The sequence below is a fragment of the Sminthopsis crassicaudata genome, chromosome 3, assembly GCF_048593235.1.
Source record: "Sminthopsis crassicaudata isolate SCR6 chromosome 3, ASM4859323v1, whole genome shotgun sequence".
Classification (NCBI taxonomy): domain Eukaryota; kingdom Metazoa; phylum Chordata; class Mammalia; order Dasyuromorphia; family Dasyuridae; genus Sminthopsis; species Sminthopsis crassicaudata.
The window spans coordinates 624,236,296-624,263,797 of NC_133619.1; the positions used below are offsets into that span (position 1 = coordinate 624,236,296).

At 43.7% G+C, this 27,502-nt stretch overlaps 1 protein-coding gene across 9 annotated transcripts in view; it reads right to left on the reverse strand.

The window, feature by feature from the left end:
• Positions 1–27,502, reverse strand: part of CAMTA1 (calmodulin binding transcription activator 1) — a 129,072-nt gene that overhangs the window by 53,124 nt on the left and 48,446 nt on the right. The window contains exon 1 of one of the 9 annotated variants that reach the window (XM_074306373.1): positions 13,266–13,332. The exons of 4 other annotated variants lie outside the window; for them this stretch is intronic. Coding sequence is in view for 2 of the 5 variants with exons in the window: in XM_074306367.1 (XP_074162468.1) it covers positions 12,106–12,226 (121 nt within the window). In the remaining 3 variants the exon portion in view is untranslated. 4 more of the 9 variants (XM_074306376.1, XM_074306367.1, XM_074306371.1 and 1 more) reach the window with 4 other exon arrangements.

Genomic DNA, 27,502 nt, shown 5'->3' on the forward strand with positions numbered 1-27,502 from the left:
AGATTGTAATTCACTTTTCATGATGTTTTTATATTGTTTGCATTTTTCCCCAGTTTTTCCTCTACTCTTATTTTATTTTAACATAATTTTTTTTTTGTTCTTTTAAGAAATCTTTTACTTTAGCTCTTCTAGGAATTCTTGTTAGTCTTGAGACCAATTTGCATTTTCCTTTGAGGCTTTGTTTGTAAATGTTTTCAAGTCACTGCCTTTTGAGTTTGTGCCTTGAGTTTTCTTATCACCATAATAGCTTTTTATGGTCAGATTCTTGGTTGTTGTTTACTTGTTTTCTCAGCATATTTCTTGATTTTGGACTTTATATTAGAGTGGAGATCTGCTCATCTCTGGAGGTGGGAGCAGCTAGGTGGCTCAGAAGATAGAGTGCCAGACCTGGAATTAGGAAGACTCCTCTTCCAGAGTTCACATCTTAGTGTCAGACACTTCTAGCTGTAGTGTCTCTGGGCAAGTCACTTCACCCTCTTTTCCTCAGCTTCCCTATTTATAAAATGACTGAAGAGTATAATGGCAAATCACTCTAGCACCTTTGCCAAGAAAACCCCAAATTGTGGCTTGAAGAGTTGGACAGGACTGAAATCTATGAACAACAACCACCACAACAAACATCTCTGGAGGTAGAATAAGTGATTCTGATTCTCTGACTTTTATGTCTGAGTGCATTCATAGTTACTGCTGGGGACTTGTCACTTTTTGGAGCTTCTGTAATGTGGGGAGAGCTCTGGTCACTATCTTCTTGGTCTGGTTCTTCTGTTACAGCATTTACTCCAGAACTGTGATCTGGAAGGAGGCAATGGGTGATGGAACCACCACGTGGCACTTCTTCCTCCAGCCAGGGAGAACATAGGGATGCCCTGAATTCTCACTCTTCAGTCTCCTACCCATCCTTGGCTGCTGGGCACTGGATGATCCTGCTGCTATCGCCATCTTAAAAGTCCCTAGGCAAAGCCCCTTCTGCCTTGCCAGCCCCCACCCATGTCTTCACACCCCTCTTTCTGTCATGAGTTGTCCTGTGACAGAAAAAGGACTTGCTGTGACTTGTGATGGTAGTGGTGCTCTTACTCAGAATTCAGTTTGAGATGCTTTTAAATGTGTTGTCATAACTTAGCAAAAATGCTCACTTTCTCTGGCCAGCCTGCTTCTTCTCCCCTTCTCCCCAGCTCCAAGTATTGATTCTTTAAATCATTCTCCTTGGAGGTATAAACTTACTCTCATGACACTGCCATTTCTCAATGCATTTTTTGTTAAGTTTTCTTTTGGAAGCTCTGGTAACAGAGCTAGTCAGAGAGGTCAAAAAAACAATCCCCTGATTTTAGAATCAATTTATTTTTGATCAAATGGTGTTTCCATATTTGATCCTCTGATCTACACAGTAGTCTTGCCTACAAATGTTTTGGGGTCGTTTCTAACAAATTAAAGCCATTTTTAAAGGATGAAGAGTTGTTGGTTTTTTTGTTTGTTTGTTTTTGTTTTTTACTATTAATGATATTCAAGATTATGCCTCTGCTTTTTTAGTCAACTGCAAATGAGAACTTCTAAAAAATTTTTTTTTCTTGAAAGCTAGGACATCTTTTGAAATATGTGCATAGCACTCAAAGATGATTGTGCTCTCGCTTGGATGCATATTTTTTGATACATTAGAGTCAGTTCTGGTCAAGTCTCACTATCTTGTAGTTTACATATCAGACAACTATGGATCTATTAAAATTCTAATAGAGTAGAGTGTCATGTAGTTAGGGTAGCATGTCATGTAGACAGAGTGATTTTGAAATTATTAACTGATTTATGGTTTTAATTTAAGCCAAAAATTTCAGGTGCTCCAGAGGACAAGGGAGAATGGTATGGTAGCTGTTAGCAAATTATAGCACATTTCTGGGTTGTCTGTTATGTGAGAAGTGAAGTAAAAGACATATAAGACTAGAGATAGAGAAGGAGAGGGGTCAGACACATACGGAAAAGTGACAAAAGCTGGTGTTAGTATTCTTTCTAAGGTTCTAAAAACAAAATACACTCTTCTAGATGTGATCTGACCAGGGCAGCCCCTCCTTTTTCTTAGTCTCTAATAGTTTCATTCTTTTTTTAGTATACCATTTACTAAAATCTCTAGCTATGTTTTCCACAAATGATATTTCTGTTCATTAGTTAGTGAACAAATATTTGTCAAATGCCTACTATGTGCTAATGTGAATGTGTTGGGATACAAAGACCATCTGAAACATGCCTTTCCTTTAAGGAGTTTATAACTTAGGGAAGGATAACATGGCTTCATGTAAATGCATATAAAATATATATGTGCACATACATTTATAATATGCTCAAATTATTTAAATTTGTGCAATATTCTAAAGGAACTCTAGCCTGTATTTCCCTCTCTGTTCGTAGTTGGTCCTAGTTCATGGTACATTTGAAGAAACTGTTCAAAATATAGGTTATCTATCTAACTTCAAACCATAGTATTAGACAATAGGCATTCTTCACAGATTTGCCTTTTTTCCTGTATAGCTGATTAGGATGAATTCTTTGAGTAACTGTTAATCTAATTTTGCAAGGATCTGGAACTTGATACAGTCTGTACAACGTTACCTACAATCTAGAGAGATTGTCTAGATACTAGGAGTCCAACATGAGGTCTCCAGTGGCCTGAGACCCCCAATCCTCCTGATGTAGGCCAAACCAGGTTAAAATGTATTTAGAAATTATTGAACAAAAATAAAAATACAATAAAGCAAAGATAATATCAATATGTAGTTTTCTGAGTCAATATGCCCCCTGTAGGAATCCTCGTGCACGATTTCTATCCACTTATCTAGAAAACCTTATTGTCCCTCTCCACTTTGGACTATATACCGAATCTCCTGTGTGACTGGCAAACAAACAACTGTGGCAGACATATTTTAAGACTACTTCAATATTAGGGAGCAGAAATCATTAAAAAATTTATACTGGTTTCTCAACAGTAATTTATATTAAGTATAGGAGGATTATGGAAAATATTACTTTAGATATTAAGTATTAATATTAAAATAATAGGGTAGTGAGGCTCAGATGGAGGGCATTTACATTTCCTTCTTTTTGTGGCTTTTTTTTGGCTTGTTATTACTTTCACTGTTCACTTTTTCAAATGTCCTTGACCATATTTGGGGACAAGTATACTGTGATAGAATAAAGCTGAGAGTATGACAAAGAGAAAAGAACTAGATTCACTAAAAAAACAATCCTCATGTACTTCAAATATGATAATGTTCATTCATCCCACACAAATGTCCATAGTCTAACTTCACTTATAAAATACCCTAAATAACCCTTGCAGACCTTGGATCCCAGAGAACAGGGTTTAAAAAAGAAAAAAGAAAAAAAAAGGAACAAATTTCCAGCTACTTTAAGAGGAAAAGAAGGCTACCCTGGAATTGGAATATAAGAGACATTCAAGGGAAGGTGAAGAGACATATCACTTGAAACCTATCATAGCCTTTCAGTCATATTGCTTTCTAAGGTAAGATAACAATTAGTGATGGTTTTTGAAGAAAGGTAGTAGGATCTGGGCACTGTAAGCAATGATATCTGATGATTTCCTCTATATTTTCCATTTGTTACATATGAATTATTCAATTTATAATAATTCTCCATGGTGGTAATTGTTATGGTACCTTTCACATTAAACTCTGACATGGAAAGGATAGCTGGGCTATATTAGCATAGCATCTGGAATAAAAAGGCAGAGAGGAAGGAGTAAGGATATGAAAAACAAACAAAATATTTCTTCTAGTAAAATATTCCATGGTATCTTAAAAGCAAGTGCAACAATAATTCTGATTTCTGTCTTGGCTGTAATTCTTATTTATAACAGATGCTTTTCGTACTGGGGTGTGAGAGGCTTTTTTGGAGGCTCTGATTGACAAAGGCAGGGCTTGAGGTACAAGCCCTTGAGAGCATCTTCAGTGAACTCCTTCCTTATCCATTATTTAAAGGGTTGTTTGGTGGCAATGCTGTGATCTTGGAGTTAATTGTAGGACCACCATCTGCAGAGAAGCTCCCAACTGTTTTGCTAACATGTGAGAGTCACAGTGTAGGAGATTTCAGTGGCATTTCTTTTCTCAAAAATGGATCTTGTACTTGGTCATTTTAGTTGTGGAACTGAATTTTCAACACTGAAATTGTTTTGGCATAGTGTGAAATTGTTTTCTTTTTAGAACAAGGGTGGGGAGCTTCTTTTCTGCCAACAACCATTTGGATATTTATAATATTATTCATGGGCCATACAAAATTATCAACTTAGAAACTCAAGCAATGAAAGGCTGCTGTAACTAGTTTTCAACTTATCATCAACTGATTGCCTTGGCAGGGCCAGACCAAATAATTTTGTGGGCCTTATATGGCTCACCAAATATTTCCCACCTCTGCTTTAAAGCTGGAATCCAGGGGAATAAAAGAAGGGAAATTCTTTCCAAATTATGACCAAGTCCAAACTTTATGAAATATAAAAATAAATATGGCTGTATTAAGACTGTCCAAACTTTATGAAATATAAAAATAAATATGGCTGTATTAAGACTGTCCAAACTTTATGAAATATAAAAATAAATATGGCTGTATTAAGACCATAAAGTTATATAAGTTAATAATATTATACAAATTAACTAATGGGCTCTCATGACATCCTAGATACAAAATATTAGACTATCAAGTTATACCATTATAAACCTTGCTCAGTTAAGAGTCACATTTCTCTAAAGATGGATTAAGAGCTATTACTTTAGCTAACAATAGCTGTATCTCTCTTACCACTTGGAATTTCTAAAAATGCTTTTGGTATTCTGGGACTCCCTAGGAGTAGTATGACCCAATCATGGTGGAATGAGCTATCTCCAACCCTTTACCTCCATTCCCAATTCTGGGAGCACTTCCTGAAATACTAGGAACCTTGCTGTGTTTTCTTGTTTCCTTATTTTGTTCTTTCTTCAGAGCTTCTAGCTTCAAAAAAGGCTCAGGAGAACACCAGACACCTGAAAGCACTAGTGGCCCTTATTTATTTATCTATTTTTAAAGATCTCTCACCATCTATAGTAAAGTGATCTGGCAAAGAGCTTTTTAATCTTACTCCAAAAACTTCAGGCTGGAAGTCAGGAGAGCCATGACCCAGCTCAGATCCAACTCTGTTAACTGGCTGCTATTACCAATGAACTCAGGCAAACTTCCCTACTCAGAAAGTGAGGGGATTGGACTAGATAATTTATAATAAATAATTTTTAACATTAATATGCTATGATTCTTAGTTCTGAAATTAAATCAGACATGATAAAAAATCATCAATCTCAAAAGTTTTTGCAACTATTTCTGAGTATCTTTCAAATCTCCATTAACAGCCTTCATCAGTTTTTTTTTTTATCCTCCTCTTTCAGAAAGCATTAGCATTATAAATAAACCATTTCTTATTCGACTTTGTTTTGCTCTTTTGGTTAATTACCAGAATTGTGGTATTTGCTACTCTTCTTTATTGAGGAGATATAGTATTTTGCTATGGGTTAAATTGATTTCTGCAGCCCACCATTAATGATATTGTTTTTTTTGGAAAATAAATCAAACAATTGATTTATAGCCAAACTTGAAATATAACAGAGTATATCCTAGGGAACTTCCAATATTTCATACCAATGGGCAGGACTTCCTGATAGAGAAAACTGTCAGGGCTATTGATCCTGGTCAGAGAGAAAGGAACTGATTATTTCAAAAGGAAAAAATAAGAGGACATTTTCATGAATTCTTTATTCATCTAAAATCAATTTTTTTATACTATGAGCTTGAATCAAATTTTCTCAAATAAGGTCTGGGAATTTTGGTATCATCCAATTCAATATCTTGAAGACTGGCCTCAGCCAGGTTAAGTGACTTGTGTAGGGTCACACAGCCAGAACATATTAAGTGTCTGAGGCTGGATTTGAACTCAGGTTCCCCTGACTCCAGGGCTGGTGCTCTATCCACAGCCACCTGGCTGCCCCTAAAGACTAGGCTATGGCAGTGTCACATTTGGAGGCTCTTGGGTTTTGTGGCTCTAATAGGATTTTAAGGACCAGAAAACATCTCTGAGGCTTCATACAAAGCCTCTACTATGGACCTGCCTGGTGAAATCCAGAGACATCTGTGCTGAGGCCATTCCAGGGAAATTCCTCTCTTCCCACATCATTTAGACATTTGCTGCTTTCCTCCTGGATCCCATAAAGAAGTAGTCTGCCTTGCCAAGGCATCCTTGGTCCCATCCCCTCCTTTCTTCTCTAGCAGATCCCCACTTTCTAATCTTCAATTTCTCCCTAACTACTGGCTTTTTTCCTACTGCCTACAAACACCCCCACATCTGCATCCTTAAAAACTCTCCCTTGCTTCTTTGGCTCCTAAAATTGAACATTCTGTATCTCTCCTCCCCTTCATGGCTAAAGTCCTGGAGGAAGCTGTCTAACTGGAAGCCTCTCCTCCTATTCAAGCCTCTGCAGTTTGGCTTTCAGCTTCATCATTCAACTGAAATTTCCCTCTCCATAGTTACCAAGGGTTACACGAATGGCCTGTTCTCAATCCTCAATCTTCTTGACCTCCTGCAGCTTTTAGCTTTTGACCCTTGCTCCTGGAGACTCTTTGTGGCAAGACTCTCTCCTGATTCTCTCCTTTTCTGTCTGTCTCTTCTCAGTTTCCTTCATTAAGGTATATCCCAAGGCCAGTCCTGAGCCTCTTTTCTAATTCACTTGATGACCTCATCCGTTCCCAGAAGTTCAGTTATCATCTCTATGCTGATGATTCCCAGATCTATAGACCTATCTCTAGTTTCTCCTAACCTGCAGACACAGATCACCAAATGTCTTTTGGACATCTCTAATTGTTAATAGATATCATTAACTTAACATAGAACTTTTTCCTCCCTTTCAATTCCTACTCTCTTCTGAGCTTCTCTATTTTTGAGAACACTTCCATCTTCCCCATTACTTTGGCTTACAGGTGTCCTACTTAATTCTTTAATCTTAGCTCCTCATAAAATCCAGTGTCTGCCAGAACTAGTCATTTTTATGTTCCCAACTTTTTTTTGCATGCCCTCTTTTCTCCCATCTACAACTTTAGTTCCAGCCATCATCTCCTCTTGTCTGGGCTCCCTCAAATCTTTTTCCAGTTCAACCCATCCTCAAGTCAGCTGCCAAGTTGCTTTCCTGAAACATAGGTCTAATCATGTCCTCTTCATCCCAATGAGTTTCAGTGTCTCATTGTTACCTCCAAGATTAAGCAGAAACTATTTGATTTGACATTTAAAGCTTTCTGTAATCTTATCCCTTCCTATCTTTCTAATTTACCTTACCCCACTTTACTCTTTCAATCATCCAGTTAAAATGGCCTCCTTCCAAGTCTTCAAACACAATACCCCATCTCCTATCTCTGCTTCTGCACTGGCTGTCCTTTATTCCTGGAATGCTCTGGTCCCCTCACTCTCCCCATTGCTTTTTAGTTTCCCAGACTTCTTTCCAGACTCACTGAAAACCCCACCTACTTCCCATCAATTGGGAAATGGCTAAACAAGCTGTGGTACATGATTGAAATGGATTTTTGCTATAAGAAATGACAAGCAGGATGATTTCAGAAAAATCTGGAAAGGCTTACATGAACTGATGCATAGTGAAATGAATAAAAACCAGGACTTTGTACACAGTAACAATATTGTTTGATGAAGATCTGTGACTTAGCTACTCTCAGCAATACAGTGATCCAAGGCAATCCCAATGGATTAATGATGAGGCATACTATCCTCTCTCAAAGAAAGAACTGATTTTGTTTGAGTACAGATTGAAGCTTGTTATTTTTCCACTTTCTTTCATTTTTTCTTTTGAGTTTTCTAGAAAATGACTTATATTTTACATAATTGCACATGTATATGTCATCGTAGGGAAGGGAGAAAGGGATAGAATTTGGAATTCTAAACTTTAAATTGGAAAAAAAAATCCACCTACTTGCTAGAGTTCTTTCTCAGTCCCTTCAGCTATTAATACCTTCTCCTTTCAGATTGTTTTCTAGCTAAGCTGTCTATATCTTTTATGGATCCAGTTATTTACATGTTGCCTCCCCCATTAAAGAAAGGGAGGGCCAGGACTGTATTTTTGTCTTTCTATCCTCAGGGCTCAGCACGGAGCTTGCACATAGCAAGGGCTTAAATACTTGTTGACTGACTGGAGAGGTTCATTTTTTTTTTTTTTTTTTTAATTTTAGGCTGGGGTTAAGTGACTTGCCCAGGGTCACACAGCTAGGAAGTGTTAAGTGTCTGAGGCCAGATTCGAACTCGGGTCTCCTGAATTCAAGCCTGGTGCTCTATCCACTACGCCACCTAGCTGCCCCTTAGAGAGGTTCATTTTCTATGTGGATAATCTGAGGTCCAGAGAGGCTGATTAACTTCCTTACAGACAGATAAGGATTTAGATTTGGAAAGGGCTCAACCAGAAACATTATTTGCCTAGCCAATGTCATAGTTGCTTTCAGAGTCAAATGAGACCGAGGGCAGTGGGGATGTGTACAGAGACAGCATCTGCATTTTCATGGCGTTGTGGTTTCCCTAGAGAGGGTCTTGGTATAATAGCCAGAGCAGTGTCAGCTAAGGGTCAGGATGATATGGGTTCAAGTCCTTCCCCAGACCGATTGCATGACTGTGGGCGAGTCTGGCATCTCTAAGGCCTTAAGTTACATAGGAACTGGAGATGGACCATGGGGGATGGTCTCCATACCAACAAAATCATGAGTCTGGACTTCCAGCCTCCCTCCCACAATTTGCACCCAGTAGGGACTCTGTAAACATCTGGGTGGAAAGCTTAAAGTGTCATATGACAAGAAGCTGCCACATCCCTATTGTGAATAACCCAAATCCACTGGGAACAACCCAATTTTCACACAGTTCCTCTAGTGAAAGGAGCGCTTGGAACACTGCCCTCTGTTTCACTTGGCCTATGAAGGAGTGCTCAAGTTATGGGAGAATATTCCCTCAACCCCCACTCCAGAAGTTTGCACTGTGGCACTGTCTAAAATTATATTTCCTGAAATACTGTGGGATGTGGAAAACTATTGAAATCAAACAAGATCGTGTTGACATCATCTCTTTTATGAAAATGCTCAGCCACCATTTATTTCTCATATGATTTCAGTGCCTCATGTTAAGCACCTTTTGGGACACTTCCCATGGACCAGGTTTTCTGATATGCATAAAATGACAATGACCTTTCCTTAGCTCCCTATAAGTCTAAAAGTAATTATTAAGTATCTATCATGTGCCTGTATCATCCTGGCATTTTGAGAGTTAGAAATAAATAAGGCATGATTTTTTTTTCCCATTAAGAGAAATGGGCTTATAGTCTACTTGAGAAAGCAAAACAAAACAAAACAAAACAAAACACACATAAACAAGACTAAGTGACATAAAGGAGACAGTTATCTCTTCTAGTTGGTTTTGCAGTGTCACTCTTAATGCAGGGATAGTGCCTGACTGTGTCATCTAGTACACTCGTCAATTCTTCCTAAATGTAAATATGACTAATTTCAACATGAGACTTTTGTTGTAATTCAGTCCATCTCAGCAGGGCTCCCTCTCCCATCAGCTTTCACAGAATTTCATTGATAGCTACTGCATAACCTTGAAATACAAAGAAATTCACCCCAAAGTAAATTTCATCACACATTTCTTATTCCACAGCGGCCAGTCCAAAGGAAGACTTTGTACAGGCCACTGTACACTCCCGGGGCAGTTCTGCTTTGTAGAGATTCATAAAGCATAAATATTGAATGAATAACATTGACTCACCAGAGGAAGAGAGAACCATTTAAATGTAAGAATACAAGTTAGGGGCACAAAGAACAGAGAGGAGAGAAAATGCATATCGCAGAGAAATAATTATTTGGGATGAACCAAAGATTTCCAGAAATTTTATGACCACTCTAACAACTGTAGAGCTCTAGCCAGTTTGATAGAATCTCAGGATAGTCTTTCTCGGGTTTCTCTGCAAAGTCTATATAATATGTGAAAATACTTACATTTCTCCCCCTTTTTTCTTATTAAAGAAACTCAGATAAAGTAAGGACCATGAATTCATACATCTCAGCCTGTAGGGACAGTACTGCAACTTCAGAGCTAACAAACGTTGTGATCAAAACAACAAGAACCCCAAGACTGCCATAACAACTCTAAAAGTGAGCTTGGATACAAGCCTTGACATTTGGGTGCTAAGTGAGAACAACCTTAAAACCCCCAATAAACATGCCCTTAGGTATACATTAATACAGTCTTACAGCTGGAAGGGAACCTTGGAGATATTCTGAACAGGAATTCCTTACATGTAGATTATAGATTAAATCTGCTCTCATTCACTCTAACGTTCTACTTTTACTCATTCCCTCCCTTCACTCTCCCAAAGCAGCAGCAAAAATTATTTTCATTATCTGTGACATCTCAAAGCTCTCCTGCTTTGCATATGGAAGTACAGTGGTGGTGGGTGTTAGAGACGTGCACCAGCAAGTTAAAGGAAAGCCTGCTAGGCATTATAAATTACATATTTTGCTTGGGAAAAAATAGTAGAGAAAAAAACCTATGCACTAATTAATTTGTTAATTTACTGAAGAATTGCTTTCTGTAATTTGTTTTCTTTAAAAAAGAAACAAAAGAAAATGAAATTAGGTTATGCTCTTCACAGCTTACTCAATCATCCATATTCATTGCTGCTCATAAATTCATTGTCTTTTATAAGTCCAGGAGACTTGGGCTTATTTTCCACAAGTAAACTAAAATTTTATTTGGAAAATGAGTATTCGGTAAATAAATGCTGTTTCTAGAATATTAACATCATCATTCCCCAAATCCAATATTAAATAAGAGATACACATAAGCTTATTTCCCATAGTCTAATAACATCCCTAAAATAAGACATAATTATCTTGAAAATGCTCACTATGAAACCATCTTTGCCACGTGACTGTAGCAGATTCAGACAGAATCCCTTCTTTTTGGCTCTCTCCTGTTTCTCTGATAGAATTTTTCTCTCTCTCTATATGTAATTATATACATGCACACATGTATATATGTACATATATATTTGGACTGTTAGAATGACTCAGAGGGTAAAGGATACATGTGATCAAATAACCATTATACTCCTAAGTGATGACAGTTTGCCCAAAATCTGATTTTCTTTCCTCAGATCTGGAGCTCGCAGGTTAAGGAGGCAGGACGCATTCGAGCGAGCTAAGACCTGCCACCAGATGGACGAGACCTCCGGCTTCAGGATTAGTAAGCAGGCTATTCGAATGCAAAACGCCGAGGTCCTACCTACCTCAAACAATAGTGGGAGTAGTTACAAGTGGATTTGAGACATTCAGCCCTCCTTCGTAAAGTGGAAACCAGAGGCCAAGCTGATGGGCAATATCTTTACCGATTTTAGAGAAAAGAGTCCGGATTGCGGAGAAAGGAAAAATCCTCCTACAATTGGATTCATCTACTTATTTACTCTGTCCTGAGGAACTGGCTAAACAGACAGAATCGATCAGTGAAAGCGAAGGAAACTGATAGACAAAGTCTGCGTTCTAAGTGCGCGGGGCCAAACCCCGGACTTCTCTATTCCTGCGGGCTCCCAGCACCAAGCCCACCGCGAGTCCGTCCAAACCTTCATTCATTCTCGGAACTCGACTTTTCCCGTCGCGGGCAGTCGGAACGCTCCCGTTTAACAACACTCTTCAGTCGCCTTTCAGCTCGCTCGGCATCCCGGGAAGCCAGTCTTCTTCAACTGCCCTGCCCCGAGTCATTTCGTGGGCAATCGCAGCCACTCACAGCCAGGCGGCGGCGGCGGGGGCAGCGCTGGTGCAGTGAGGGCTACGGCGCCCGGTCGGGGCCAGGGGCTCGGGCCGGGCCGGGAGCCCGAGCCCGGCCGGAGCCGGAGCCGAGGCGCGCCGGGGCTGGGCTGACGCACGGGCGGGCGCGAGCCGGTGCCGCACCGCCCAACCCAGTCGGGCCCAGCCCAGCCTAGCGGGGAAATGAGTCCCCTCCCCCCAGAGCCCCCGGGGGCCCCCAGCACCAAGCAGAAGAGCTAGACGAACCTGACTCCGGGCCCGCTGGGGCCAAGGCGGGGGACCTCGGGAGCGGAGCCGAGCGGAGCCAGCTGGGGACGGCCGGGGAGCGGAGGGGCGGGGAGGAGCGCGGAGGGAGAGGATGGCTCATTCAGAAAAGCCCGCCACAATCTCACTGCGCTTTCAAAACAAAAACAAGCAGCCGTCAGCCGCACTCACGCCATCGGGCTGACACGCACACTCACTCCCAGCGTGCACAGACTCGCACCGCCGCCCCCCTCCTCCTGGCCTCCTGCTTTTCTCTCTCACAGGCTGACTCCCGAGCCCCCAAACGTCCCCCTCCCCCAAACACCCGATACCAAAGCACTCCTTTAACCTGCCCCCCCCCCCGAAAACGCACAATGTGACACCGTTACTCCCCGCCCTCAAATACACCCTTCCTTACGTGGATCCCCAGCACAACCTTAAGCTTTCAAACAAGGCACCCCCAAAGATGCTCCCTAACGCTGACGCCCCTCCAGTGATGCAACTCTTACCCGGACTCCCCGAAATACTCTTGTAATGATTCCCTGAAACCCACCTTTTGTGCTGACACCTCCAAAAACACTTAGCGTTCCCCAAACACACCCATCACAGGGACACCAAAACACACGCCTCGAGACTCCCCCCAATACTCACGAGCCTTTCCAGAAATCTCCCAGAGCTTGTCCTCTCACAACAGCACCCCTCCAACGCACCCCCCTTCACTTGTACCCAGCACGCACACAGCCCGCACACAGTAAACACCTCAGGAGCCCCCTCCCGCCGCCACAGCTACACCAATAACAATGACTTACGACGGCCCCCTCTCAGACGGCCATCTCCTCGCCCTCGCCACCAGACCCCGCCACGGGGACACAATACTCACCCCGCTCCCCGCCCTTCGCCCTGCGCCCGTCCACAACACGCCCCTCGAACTCTCCAGGACACTCGAGACCCCTTTTCTCCCACTGTCACAAGCACGCAGGCCCCCGCACGCGCGCACGCACGCACACACAAACACACACACACACACAGACACACAGACACACACACTTGTGAAGCACAGCTGCAGGAATGTGCAGCCCTCCCCTCTTCCTAGCCCAGCCCAGCCCAGTCCAGTCCAGCCCCGAGCCCGCTCAGTTCCGCACACCGCAGCCGGACCGACTCACAGGGCTACGGGCTTGGGGCAGCGTTGTCTCCCCGCCACGGCCGTGTGCGCGGCTTCGGCCAATGGCGGGCCGCAGCGGTGAGCTCACTCGCCACGGCCCCGCCCCCCCGGCTGCCTCGGCAAATCCGGAGGTGGGAGTGGTCGTGACGTCACCAGGATCCGAGGAGAGGCAGGCGTCCGGGCGCCTGAAGCTCTGGCAGAGCCAGGACCGAGCAGGCACTGCGCCCCCCGAGTCCGCAGGGCGCGGGCTCGGGGCTGTGCGGCGCGGAGGGCGCCCGGCCTCCCGCAGGGGTAGAGAAGGGAGGAGAGGGAAGGGAGGGGAGTGGGGCACAGCGGCTCCGACGCTTCTCCGAGCATCCCCACTTCCCATTAACCCCCAGGACCGCTCTGGGCTCATTCAGGACGCCCGTGGCTCCAAACTGTCGTGTCCCCCGCCCAGGTGCAGCCCCCCCCCCCGCTGCTCTCCTCCTCAGGTCCCCACTCGTGGAAGCGCCACGGCCGTGGCTCTCCTGTCAGCTGAGAGGAAGGCCTGCGTCCTGCCGCCCGAGCCCCGTGCCTCAGGCCCCGCAGGGCTCCCGGAGCCCAGTGTCGCTTCGAGCCCCTGGTGGGCCGGGCACGGGGCCTGGGGTTCCACGCGCAGACTCTTTCCCGCCACTGTCCCTGGGGCGAGCCCTCCCGGTCCCTCCCACGGGCTTGCCCTCTTTCCTCATCCCCCTCTGCAGCTCAGCGGGGCGTTCCTGCCTCCTCCCCGCCCCTCCCCCATCCTTCCGTGGCCCCCGGGCGAGGCACCCAGGACGGTCTCGGGCTCAGCCTCGCGTTGTCGAGGACGCACCTGACGCTTCCCCAGCCCTCCTCGCTCTCTGCCCCCTCCGAGCACCCCTCCCCCCCAGGGCTTCGGGCTCGCCCCCGGGCGGTCCCGAGAGTCAGGGTCACCTCACTCCCCCCCTTGCAGTCCCGTGCCCTCCCCGCGCCTCTCCTCTGGGAGGAGGGGGTGCCTTTGTTGGCCCTGCCTCCCTCCTCCCTCCCATCCGGCGCCGCCTGTCCGCGGAGCCTGCAATGCAGCCGCGGGAGGAGCCCTGCTCTGCGGAGAGCGAGAGACAGTGAGAAATACAGAGACGGGGACAGGGCGTATATGTGCGTGACACCGAGAGGTGACTAGCGGGCCGCGGAGCGGAGGCTACCGCAGGGGAGAGGGAGGAGCGGCGAGAGAGAACGGAACCGAGGTCCCAGCAGGAGCGAGTTGTCCCAGGGCGCTTCAGAACTGAGGACAGCACCCCCGGAGTGGGGGGGCCCTCACTGAGCCCAGAGACAAAGCCCAGAGGATGAGCTCAGAGGAGCCCGACCGCCGAGGCCGAGGGGAGCCGCTTCCTGGAATGGGGGCTAGAGCCAGGGCCCATTAAAGTCGATTCCTTACGGCTTCCTTACTTAGCTCGGCATTCAAGGCCCTCCACAAACTGACTTTTCCAGCCTTCTGTCCCAATAGCATCCCACTTCTCCCTCAGATTGGTCTGCTTACTGTCAGCCAAACTCGCCGTGAGCTTTCTGCCCACTCTTCTTCTCCCCAAACGCTGAGGTTTCCGGGTCCTCACCAAGTCTTTCCTGACCACCACACCAATACTTTGCACTTATTCCAAAAAGAACACTCCCCGATGGCCCCAGTGCCTCCTCCTTAGAACAGGAAAGTGGCTCTAGATGGCCTTCCAGGCCTTTTCCAATCCTAGATCTGTGATGCTATGAAATCACAACTTTCTGACGCGTACTTTTAATTATTTTCCGTGAGGCGCTGTGGCCTGGTGGAATGGCCCCAGGAGAGAGAAAAACCGAGTTTCAGGTCTCCCCTCTGACATGTACTACAGCTACGTGACTCTGGGCAGAGCACCCCGAGTCTGAATTCTGAATTCTCTGAGACAATGAAAGTACAGAGAACTGCTGATCAGGACCAGCGGAGGGAGTTTCCTCACTGGAAGCTACCTCCAATAATGAAACATTTTGTATTTATAGATAACTGCCATAGAATCATAGACTGTGAGCTGCCAGGACCTTAGAGAGCCTGTAGTTTTAGGATTGGAAGCATCTAGTTTTAGATTGCAAGAAATGGTGATCCAAAACGCTGAAATCACTTCTCCAAAGTCAGAAAGGTGGTAAGTAGCAGAATTGAGCCATTTAAATCCCTTCTCCTGACCCCAAATCCTTGGGTCCTTCCACTGGCCAAATTCTGAGATTCTGCAGCTCTTTCCTTGGCAATGGTCATTTTATAGACCATGGAACAAGCTTTGGAGTTTTAGGTCATGGCCCATGCTCACTAAAGATCAGCCTGGGACTTGGAAAGAATATTGGGGGGTCTTTTAGTCCTGTCCTCTTATTTTATGGAGGAGGAAACTAAAGCCCACTTTAGTTTGGATCATTCGGCCAGGGTCATGCCAGATTCAGAGCCAGATCTTCAGATTACAAATCTAAAACTCTTTTGAGACTGAGCACATTGTTGACACTAAGTAGTATTAGGTCACTGGTTATCTCTGCCCTTCTGCCAAAACCCCAGACCTGCATGGGAGCTGCTGGGACCAAATGGGAGGGGGAAGTCTGACAAGAAGAGCCTTGAGATGTCATCTGCCATTACCACAAACCAATAGGAAGATTCAGTGATTTAGTAATTTTTGTTCTGCTGATTGTATGCTCAGAGAACTAAATGGAACCTGGAGCCTCCCCTTTCCAGGATTCCTGCATCCTTTTTTGGTTACAGGTTATAGATTTAGAACTTCAAGAAACTTCAGAGATTCATTCCTGATCCTTTTCTCACAATATCACCAGTATTCTGGCTATAAGGTTCATTTTCCTTCTTCCATGAGAACCAGCCATTCTAGCCATCATCCTAATCTTTACCCTCACTCCTTTATAGCGTCTTTTATGTCCTATCTTCCCCCATTAGAATGTAAACTACTTGAAAGCAAGAACTGTTTTGTTTGTATTTGTATTCTTAGCACTTAAATTATCAATCAATTTTTTTTCGGTCTTCTCCAAACCCCTCATTTCCTTTTTTAATGGATGAAGAAGCTGAGGGCCAAAGAAATGAATAGATCTGCCCAACACCCCACAGGCAGTAAGTGACAGAGACAGAATTTGAAGCTGTTTTACCTCAGAGACCCAAGATCTGAACTCTATCTATCTCATTTTCCAAATCAAACATAAGTTTCAGGTGGCAGATGATTTATATTTCGAGTAACAATTTCTTGTTTGTTCTGAGCCTCCTATTGGATGGTGGAATTAATCCTGGTCCCATGACCTCTGCTCATCCAAGGTACCTATCTGTGCTCATCAAAGAGTCTTAAAGAAGAGGAAAAATACTCATTGCACAGTACGAGGAGTCTGGCCTTGAGGGTGATGAGGAGAATGGCAGAGTTTACAGTCTTTGATCCCTTGTTATGGGAACCAGTCTATTTATACACTAATCTTTCTTCCAGTGGATCACTCTACCCTCCAATACAACTACTGGCAAATCAAAGCACAGTTAACTAACTGGCGGTAGTGATAGGGAAGGAAGGAGATTAATGTAACACACTAGCATCTGTGACGATCACTGCTCACCTACTGGAGACAACTTCTTTTGCCTCATTGCAAGGTCCATCATGCTTTAGAGTTCATGGGAAGGACTCATCAGATTTACTCTAAGTGGCATAGATGACATTCAATCTGGGAGCTCCTTGCTAACTATGTATAAGATAGACTTGTCAAGGAGCAGATTTTTCTTCTTTGAATTGTTCAAGTATGTTAGAAATCCAGCAATAAGTCTGTCCTCTAATAATTCGCTTGGACCACACAAATGCCTTTCAGTCATTTTTTAACCTGGAAGGAAGAAAAGTAACCTCTAAAGAAAATATCAATAACTTGTGGTAATTTAAGGGTAACATAAGCTATTGGGGAAATTCTGGGAAATACTCCAGAAATTTACTTGGCTGGTCCTCTAACATCCCACAAAAGGAGTGGACCTACACAAAGCCAGACAAGCCCATTAATAGTATAATAATACAAATCACCCTTATGGGAAAGTATAAGACACAATCTGATAAATTCAGACCGGCCAGTTTTACAGTGCATGTTTGGAGACATAATTGACTCTGCCTCTACCACCAAGAGTCAAAAAACTGAAGCAAATTCTGTTGAGGTGGGGAGGGACCCTAGAGGAGAGTTGATTCTTGTCACGAAAGGACCTGGTAGAATTTGGGAACAGGGTGAAGAATCTTAAGATAAAGGGACAATGATCTTCCCATTGATCAGAGAAATCTTCCCAATGGCAGGAGCACATCTTTCTCCTCATATGTTGGTATCCTCCTGTACTCTGCCATTTTAAATTTCATTTCTGTATTTTTTCCATTGCATTTTAATAGCAGGGAGCAAATGCTGTGAGCACACTATGTAGATTTAGATAAAATTTGTTTAAGAAACCAGTATGGAAAATTCTCTGATAACATGTGTGTGTGTGTGTGTTTGAGTGATGGACTTTTACTATCCAGTAGAATGTGAATTCTTTGAGGAAAAGAATTGCCACTCTTTTGTATTTGTGTCCCCAGTGCCTGGCACATTTAATAAACTTTTTTGGTTAGACTTACTATCGATGCCACAAAACAGAAATATGAAATTAGATTACATCAATTCAATTCACTTCAAATTCCAAAGACAATATTTGCACTAGTAGAGAAGTAGAAATTACAGTTTGCTGGATAGACATGTTTGTGAGTTTCCGAAGATCTATAGACAGGTGTTTCTCCATTTTAAAAGCCCTCATGACAAGAAAGTCAACCTACTAACCTATTGATGATCATTTTCTACCTATCCAGGGAACACCAGGAAAACAAATAACATACTTTTCAAGTTGTGTGACATAATTTAATAGGATGAAACATACCATCTCACACCCACTAGAACAGTCAAAGTAGCAAAAATGATAAAATCGATCGTTTGTGAGTTTTTTGGGAAATAAAATTTTTGCTTGTTTGTCATCAATCAAGAAGCATTTATTTAATGCCTACTCTATGCAAAACTCTATGCTAGGCTTTGAAGATACGAAAACAAAAATAAAACACTCCTACCTTCTAGAAACTTACAATCTACGGATTGGATAAAACCGATATGTAAAAACAAAGCTAGTTGTGTGGAAAGCATTTTTTCCTCCTATAGGAGAATACCTGAAACAAGCCTTGAAGGGAACTGTTTTGCCATGGTTCTCTTTTATTGTCCTGACTCAGTTTCCCTAATTATCCTGACCCAGTCCTGACTCATTTTCTCTCATTGTTCTGCTTCAATTTATAATTGTCAGCTCAAAACTCAGTCCTGCAAAACCTCCCCTCCCTCTTTATCAGAATACTTGATAAGGATAAAAGATCTTATGTTTTAGAATTTCAGAATGCTTCTCCCTATCCCAAGCTATCAGAATATCAGATACCATCTTATCAAGATGTCTCTCCCCACCTCAGGGTGCCTCCCCCATTATATCATCCCCATCTCTGGTGGCTCACCCCATCCTGTCAGAGTCCTGTTCCCGTTCTCAGCACCCTGACTCTGCCCCTGCTTCAGTCTACCTCTGAGTCTGAGCCGTGTGTATTATGTCATGGAGAACTCTCATTGCTTGCTGCACTTGGAGAAGAAGTCTCATTCAGCCCTGGGACCAAACCATGGATTCATTTGGTCCCAGTAAATCTCTCCCTTTAAATAAATTATTAAATACTCTCTAATCTCTATCTTGCCTCAGTTTCTCCAGCATTACAGAACTATGGATTCTAAGAAGGAGAGGTGAAGCTTGCCAAATTCAAAGCCAGCCACTGATAGATTATGGTCTTTGAGAGCTGGAAGGAGCCACACAAAAGGACTCATTCTCTCCTGTGTTTCAGCAGAACCAACTGAGAAAGATCCACTAAGAGTCTGGGTTAAGGTGATTAATAGCCTTAAACAAGCAGGTCCAAGAGAAGGGCTTTTTGAAGCAATCTGATTCCATAGAGCCACAATGGATAAACACTGACTGCACAGACTTGAGAGGAAAAGGGGCGGATGAAATACTGACTGTGGACCCAGAAAAAGGTGACTCAGAGAACACCATCCAGGCCAGAACAAATGAAAGACAATGCACCATCCGACCCTCCCACCAGCTTCATCATTACAGTCTTTTTTCTGGACCAGCCCGAACCCGGACCACTCCAGTGATTCAGACTCAGGACATAAACATGTAATCATCGCCCTGGTGGAAAATGGGTAGTTATTGACTATGATCTCTGCTGGCCCCCAGGGGAAAATGAAAAGTAGCAAAATATTAGCTAATCCAACAGTCACTTTTTTTGTTTTATAATGAGGTCAGGCCTTTCTGGGTGTAGGGATGTGGATGAGAACCATGACCATCCTAATTGTGTTTTGATTAGTATAATATTGAAGTGATTTTTCCATTCTCTGACCCCAAACCGACTGGCGGGTGAAGAATGGTATAGAGTCATGAAAATCTCAATCATTGGATGGGCCCTTAACAAGGCATCTAGCCCAACCCATTCATGAATTCAATTTGATTCAATATATTTTAGCAAACATTATTATTAAGTGCAATGTACTATGCTAAATGTTGAAGCTAGATAAGACAGTTCATGCCCTCATAGAGCTTACACTCTATTTGAGGATTCAACATGGACTTGTATGTAAATATCGGAGAATTTGATGCAAGAAAGAAAACCATCTCAACTACCATCTCCCCTAAGACCCTGATGGAGATCGGCTTGGAGCCTGAATTAAAGATCCTTGTGAATAACAGGCTCCCTATGACTACTAGCTCTGCTTTCAGCCTAGGTTCTGTAGCTATCATTTTAGGGGAGAAATCACTGCAGAGAGCACAGCTTTTTTCTTTCCCACTACCAACACCAAGCACTTACTAACTGTCCCCACTGATCAGGCAAGCCCAAGAGCCCTGGCAGTGGCAACCACAAACCCTGCTCATGGCCCAGTCTAGAAGCAACTCCTGTGGAGATGGAACCTGGCAGCATCTTGGGCAGGTACCAGAGGCCCCACCTCCTTAGCATCCAGAGCTACGGAAGACCCAGAAAATAAAATTCTGGCAATTTTTGTAAGGGCTTGGCACTGTCAAATGGTTAACACCAGAAATGACTGAGGTTCTCTGCAGAAATGACATTAAAGAAAAAGAATACTCCATCTCCTTTGCTCTTGCACGCAAAAGACCATAGGGTCCTTTCATTTGACTTGAAGTTGAAATTGCTAACAAATGTCTTTCTCCCATTAGGATGGGTGCTCCCTGATAGAGACACTGCCTTACTTTTTTATTTGTAATTCTAGTGCTTTGTGTGTAGGGAGTAGTTAATGAATGCCTTCTCATTCATTCATTCATTGAGTTTTTCACCTCTCCTCTATACTTCTTCTGTTGGAATGTTTTTCAAAGCACAGTTGAGGTATCACCTCCTATGGGAAGCCTTTCTGGAGCTGTCTAGTTGTTAATATTCACTCCTGCCTCAAATAATCACATCTATATACTCTATGTCTACATTTCTGTAAATCTTGTATCATAACACAAGCCCTTGAAGGGTTTTTCATTTTATCATTTCATTTTATCTAGCTTGTCGCTTTGAACATAATTGGTGTGTAATTTTTTCCCCCTTGAATTAGATTCTAACAGCAAAAAAGAGAAGATTGGCTTTTCTCCATCCTCTGCTCTTTGCTCCTTCTCCCTTCCCTGAGCATCAAGGAAACTCCTCTTGTCCCTTCTATTGTGTTCTATGTAAAACTGCTCTGGAGCTAAGGCATCATGATGTAGTGAGCATGATAGAAAGCACATTAGACTGTGAGTCCTGAGACCTATGTACCAGGAGATCTGAAGCTTCTTGGGGACAGAGGTTAGGGTCTTTTGTTTGTTTGTTTTAATATCCTTAGTGTTTGGCACAATGGTGCACGGTGGGTGCTTAAAGAATGTTAAATTGAATGGCATTCTTCTTAATAGCGAAAATAAAAGCAGACCATCAATGGAGGAAATAATGTATGGGGGAAAAGAAATTGCATATTTCTGTATGAAGAATTATCAGAACTGGTTATGGTGGTAATGATAAAGTCAAAAAGAGAGAGCCCAAGATATAAATAAGTAACAGGAAATTCCTGTCTTAGAAGAGGTTAAAGGAGATAACTTGAGACACAAATGATTAAGAGAAATTCCTGTCGTATTTACAAATATCTCTGGAATCTCTTGGATAACATCTCTATACAATGACCCTGATTATGTATAAAAAGAATTTCTAAAATTGTATTCCTCGCACTTGGTTCATCCTTGCCTTGTGCCCGCCAACTTTGGTTCCGGCTTATCCAACCCTTTCAGGCAAGTTTGGCCTTTCTCAACCTAGAGGCCAAATGCCTGTCTATCTCTTTACTATCAATAAAGACTTTGTTTTAACACAGCATTGAGTAGCAAATTCATTCGCTAACCAAACCCGGCCTTGGGTACTTTGGGGAAGGAGAGAGAGGTAATATACCACCAGAAAAGGAACTGATCCATCTCGGCTTAGAGCCTCAGTTTCTCCTCATCAGTAACAACATAAGTATGGGGAAGGAAAGGGGAAGAGAAAAAATATATGTACATATGATCTGCCTGTGTGGATCCTGGTAATTAGATGGGATCCTCTTTAGAGAAGTCAGTAGATTTTCCCAAAGTATCCCACTTAGGCAATGGCCCTGGGTTTCTAAATCCTCCTGAAAAAGGCCCTACTCAAGGACCAAACAGCCTTATCCTTCAAACACATTTCTGTTGGAATAAAAACCACCTATATTCATATAAAGTAATTAGGACTTTGCATAAAAACATCTCAAATTATAGACTGGCATTCTTTTTATTTTCTGCTTAAATTTTTCCCCTCTCCTGAACTGGTATCAGTAGATGACCATTAGATGTTTTTGTCTGAGGGCATTGGGTGGTGGTGGAATAGCCATAATAATAGAATGGCAACCTGGTGAAATGTGGAGGGAATGGGGGGGAAGGAATAAGGCGAGGTTCAGTGGCAGAGTCAGAGAGATCTGGCTTCAAATCCAGCTTTTGACATATACTGGCTGTGTGACCAGAGATGTCATTTAGCCTCCCAGAACCTCAACAAACTCTCTAAAACACAGGGCTACAAAGAAGGGGCTGATCTATCGGTAGAAGAAATTTCCTCCCTGGGAGTTTGTTATACCCGTAGTATGTGAATCTTAACCAAAAGGTAAATTGAGACAATTCTCCAAGAATGATAACAGTTTATTAATAGGCTGCCAAACCTATTAATAAAGGATAGACCAAATGACACTCACTATCTCTGGTCAAAGGATCCCGGATTGAAGATGCAACTTGTTTTTATAAGCTTTGGACAAAGGAAAGAACAAAAATCATACAACTGGCTGGTGTCACAGGGGTGAGGGATCGTGATTGGTTACATTAAAGAAAGTGATCATAGCATAAAGAGTGTGGGATGGAGACTTCCTCTCTGTCCCTAAGGAATGTATCCCATTCTGAGGTCACTGATAAAGACCCAGGTATGTAGAGGAACTGGTACCTAGGAGAATAAATAAGACCATCTTTTAAAAAGATGGGGCAAGGTCAGTTAGTTCAATTATTCTTCTCAAGGACACAAACCCTACAGGAAATCCTAATGCTTTCTGAGCCTATTGAGAACAGAAGTTTTCTTTAACTAACAGTCATAGTGGGAAAACTTATGCCTAACTTCAGAGACAGAGGAGATGGAACTTTTGCATATATGAGGTTTTTCCACTTAGAGACAGAGAAAAGGAATACAGAATATGATCATAGAATAAAATCACAGAATAAAATCAAATAGAAAATACATGTTCAAGAATTAATTCTCTAATGAAATCTTAGGTCCAGAGCAAAAAAACCCAATACCTCTCAATTATGTTTTCAGATTTGCAAAAAACACTTTATGTGCAATATTTCATTAGTTCTGATCCAATTGCAAGAAGAGGTGGACGTTTCCTTTCCCAAGTACCAGGGGAAGCAGGAGTTGCATAGACATAGATGGAAACCATTTGGAATCCACCCACTTGACAAATACTGTCTAAAGGTCAAGTGCTGGCATAAATGAACTGCTTTAGAGTTCCCTTTCCATGGAAGTTGACTAGTCCCTAAAAATAAAAAAATAAATGCTGCCGTCATTAAGATTGGGATCATACCTATCACGTCACAGTCATTTCCCATGAGGCTGACATTTAAGATGGCTAACCAAAAGGAAAGCGTTATTTTCATCCTTAAGTATATTTAGAAGTGATCGACATCACAGGCTCCTTGTGGAAAGGAGGAACTGACATATGTAACTTGCAGTGAGTTTTCATGCATCCCAGGTGCTAAAATATTTGAAATTTCCAGTCCTTCTTCAGGGAAAGGCACAAAAGTCTCCCTTCTCCCCTTGGCTGCCTCTCAGACTGCCTCGTTTTCTTTGAAGAACAGTGCTCAGGTGTTTTTCCCGGCTCCCTGTCCTCTGGGTCACTTGTTAGAGCTCTCCTTTCTGAAGGGATTTTTGTATTTATTTATACTTTATTCAATAAATACAAATTATTTTATATTTACTTCTCTGTGCCCACATTGTGTCCCCCAGGAGAGTGGAAGCTCCTTGAGGGCAGGTATCCCCTGCCTGTTCCCTTGTTGCCTTTGCCTCTTTAGTGCTTATGCTGATGACTATGTTACCTCACTGACTCAGCTCCTCCTCTTTTCTTGCAGAGCCAAAGCCACCCATTCTCGCCCACCCCTTAAGCCCTGCCTTGCCCACATCCTCCCAAAACCTCTCTGCAGAAACAAGGTTCTTTGTTTGCTACAAGAAACAATGAGCTGGAGCCTTTCCTCCATTTCTTCTGATCCTGAAAAACCTCCATGGAACCCTCTGGCTGTCCCTCTGTCATCACTCATGAATAATGAATGAAAAAAGCATTTATTAAGTTCTTCCTATGATCAGAGCACTGTGCTAAGCCAGGGATACAGACAGAGCAGGAAGTCAGCTCCTACTTTCAAGGGGGTCACATTCTTATGAAGGACCGACACATTTGGAGGACTTCAGGTGCAAGTCCAATGGGAAGGTCCCATGATCCTTAGGGGGCAGCAAGAAAGCAGGGGTTAATAGCGATGATACCATTTCCACTGATAAAATCTGGGTTTCTTGTGTTAAACTATGTTCCTTTGGTGACAAGAACCTTCTTTCTTGGGTCTTCATAACTGAGGTTATAGCACCTGCAGAAACACCTCTGTACATGATAACCCACTTCCCAGGATGATGGCTGAAGGTACTGGACAAATGACCAACATGGTTTTTATTCCCATCATGCATTGCCAACATGATCTATTTTACTCTTATTTTTCAAAATTCCTCAAGGCTTTGTTTCTCAGCACCTAGAATTTTCCGGACACATAGTAGGCACTTTAGGACACGAGTAATGGATATTATACGGACTCACTCTGAGAACTATTAAATTGTTTGTTTGGCTCTGTTACATATAGAGCTGAGAAGAGAGATGTTCATTAGGACACGTGAACACCCACCAAATTACCCTTGTCTCTAATGCTAAAGTGAGATGTTCCTCTGCAAGGAAAAGAACTTTCAATGACACCATTTGTTTGAAACTCACTTTCAAGTGGCTTGGAGTGGTGCCAGCATCTTTAACCAAATATAAATGGGCTCCCACTCACTTTCTCACTAGCAGTAAAAAAAAAAAAAAAAAGCAAGAAAGCCAGAGGAAAGAATGATTTTTAAAATTTTTTTAAAAATGCATTTAAAAGCTCAAGTTCTTTCTATACACTCTGGTTTTCCTCTTCAGGCCTTATCTATACCTCTCACACCTCAGCAGGAAGAGAGCCCCGAAGGTTCGTCCTCTTAAGGCTTTGCTTAGGCTGGGCTGAAGGTACCCGGAGCTCCCTGGATTCTTTTGAGAAGCTCAAAGCTTTAAGATGGCCAGCCCCAGAGCACTATGGGAGTGCAGTAAGTGGGGCAGAAGCCTGTAATTACCACGACATGGGGCACGGCTGATGGCTTTCTGCAGCATCTACCAAACCATCTTGAGTGGTCTGAAGCAGCTCCAATCAATGTTGCCTCTCGGTCCCCACTGAGAGTGGAGAATTCACTTCTGTTCCCGTGGTGGGGTCCCTGAGTTACCTCAGCCGGGCCTTCAGGTGCAGGAGACACATGATCTATTTTATAAAACGATAAAGCCCATGCATTTTTTATGGCCTAAAAATTACACTGAATTATTCACCTCTTGCACGAAATGGCTGAAAGTTGTATCACTGGCTTCCATTTTTCATAACTCAAAAATGTGAATTATTAAGTAACCCTGCTCTCTGCTCCTTCTGCTCCCTTGGCCCCATTTCTACACTCAGTTACTTGCTGGTTTCCGTTCCCGGCGGGACAGGAGGGCAGAAGAGGGTGCTGGGCCAGTGTGGGGATGCTATTTCATCACGAAGACCCCGGGCCCAGAGGGGACACAGTACGGAGGTTCGGTTCTGGGGGCGCTGACGCCCAGGGCCGTCGATGGAACGGCTCTGACTCGGATACTGCAAAATGGAGGATACCAGGAGGACACTTCCCCGGCTTTGGAAAAGAACATTGCTCGAGTCGGGGGGGCCATTTGCGAGACAGAGATGGGAGGCAGGTTAGTTTACAGAGCAGCACAGGCAGGAGCGAGCAATTTAACAAGGTAATTGAAATAATATGTTAGCAAAATCACCTCAGTAGATGAGCTCTCTTGGAATTTCTCATTTAATCTTATTTCTTGTTGAACTGAGCTGAAATTTGATCAGCTGCGTAGGGCTGCCTGGGAAGGCCTGAGGATTAGTGCCCCGGCCTTCACAGAAGATAAAGCATTTCCAGGATTATGAATCCCAGCCCCCAACACACACTCTCACTCCTGCTCGATAACAGGCATTCTTCTGTTTTAGAGAATCACTGGGTATTTTATCAACAGAACGGAGGGGCAAAGAAAAAACCCAATCTCAAACCAGCCGCACCCTCTGTAACCTTGTAGTCCCAAAACTTATGGCTCTGCTCCTGATAAAAACGAGAAGCAGAACCAGCCCGTTTGGACCCGGTAGCCTGGACTAGCAGGGAACCCCCTCCACCCCATGATGCGGCTGATGGGGGTTAGAAGTCCTCTGACTTGGGCTCCGAACCAGCCCTCGTAAACCCGTGTGTCGGGTCCAGGGCAAGCCGCTTCATTTCTCTGAGGCTTAGTTTGCTCATCTGTCAGACGAAGGGGGCTTAAACAAGTGATCCAAGGCCCTAAGGAAGTATGTGTCAGAGGCAGGATTTGAATCTGGGGCCTCTGCCTCAAAGGGCAGTGTGGTCTCCTGAGGAGGGTGCTAGTTTTGGAGAAAGAAGGCAATCTGGGCGACCTTGAGCCTCAGTTTCCCCCTCTGTAAAAACACGGGGTTAGACCTGTCAGCTCCAGATATCTGAGCTTTTCCCTCCAAATGGTCTGGATTGCCAGCTCCTTCCTGGATCCCTGGTGCGACAGGCGGAATCCCTGCGCCAAACACGAGAAACCAGGATGATTGAGGTTTGGGGGAGGGTCCCCAGACCCTGGGACCGCCGAAGCTTCCCTGGAAAAAGTATTCCTCTTGGTATTTTGCAGGGCCCTGAGAACTCTTGCATTCCGGAAAGCCGCAGACCAGGATCAGAATGACGCAAGCTGGCTGATGAGAGTCAAATTTAATTTACTTAGGAGCTGAGGCATAATTACATAGAGTAGGTCTTCCAGGCTGGGTTCCTGCCCTTCTGGACTCATCTCTTTTATTCTCCGGATTAGCAACCAGTCATTAGGAAGCCCAGGAGCCCATTTTTCCTCCTGAAGCTGGCACTACTGTGTCACTCTAGGATGAATCACAAGATGCTCCAACTTTAGAAACCTATCCCCAATATCTCCTAATTCCCTCCGCCCAACCCCCCATTCTTGGGGGAAGGAGGGTGGAAATCTGTCTCCTGGGCCCAGGTGGGTCCCGGTTCCGGGGGAGAAGAGACTTGAACCTCATACATCTGGCTCAGCCCGGCCCCCGGTCACTGAGCTCTGGAGAAGCGGACACAGCAAAGCAGAATCCAGAGCGAGAAGATGCCTCGGTGGTGTCCGATCCACCCCGCCCTGAACAAGTTCTCCAAGGGTGGCCGGAGACCTCCAGGGAGGAAGGAGGCCCGGCCTCCCCAGGGGCTGCTCTTCTCAGGACGGCTTCTCCCTGGCCTCTGTCTCCGC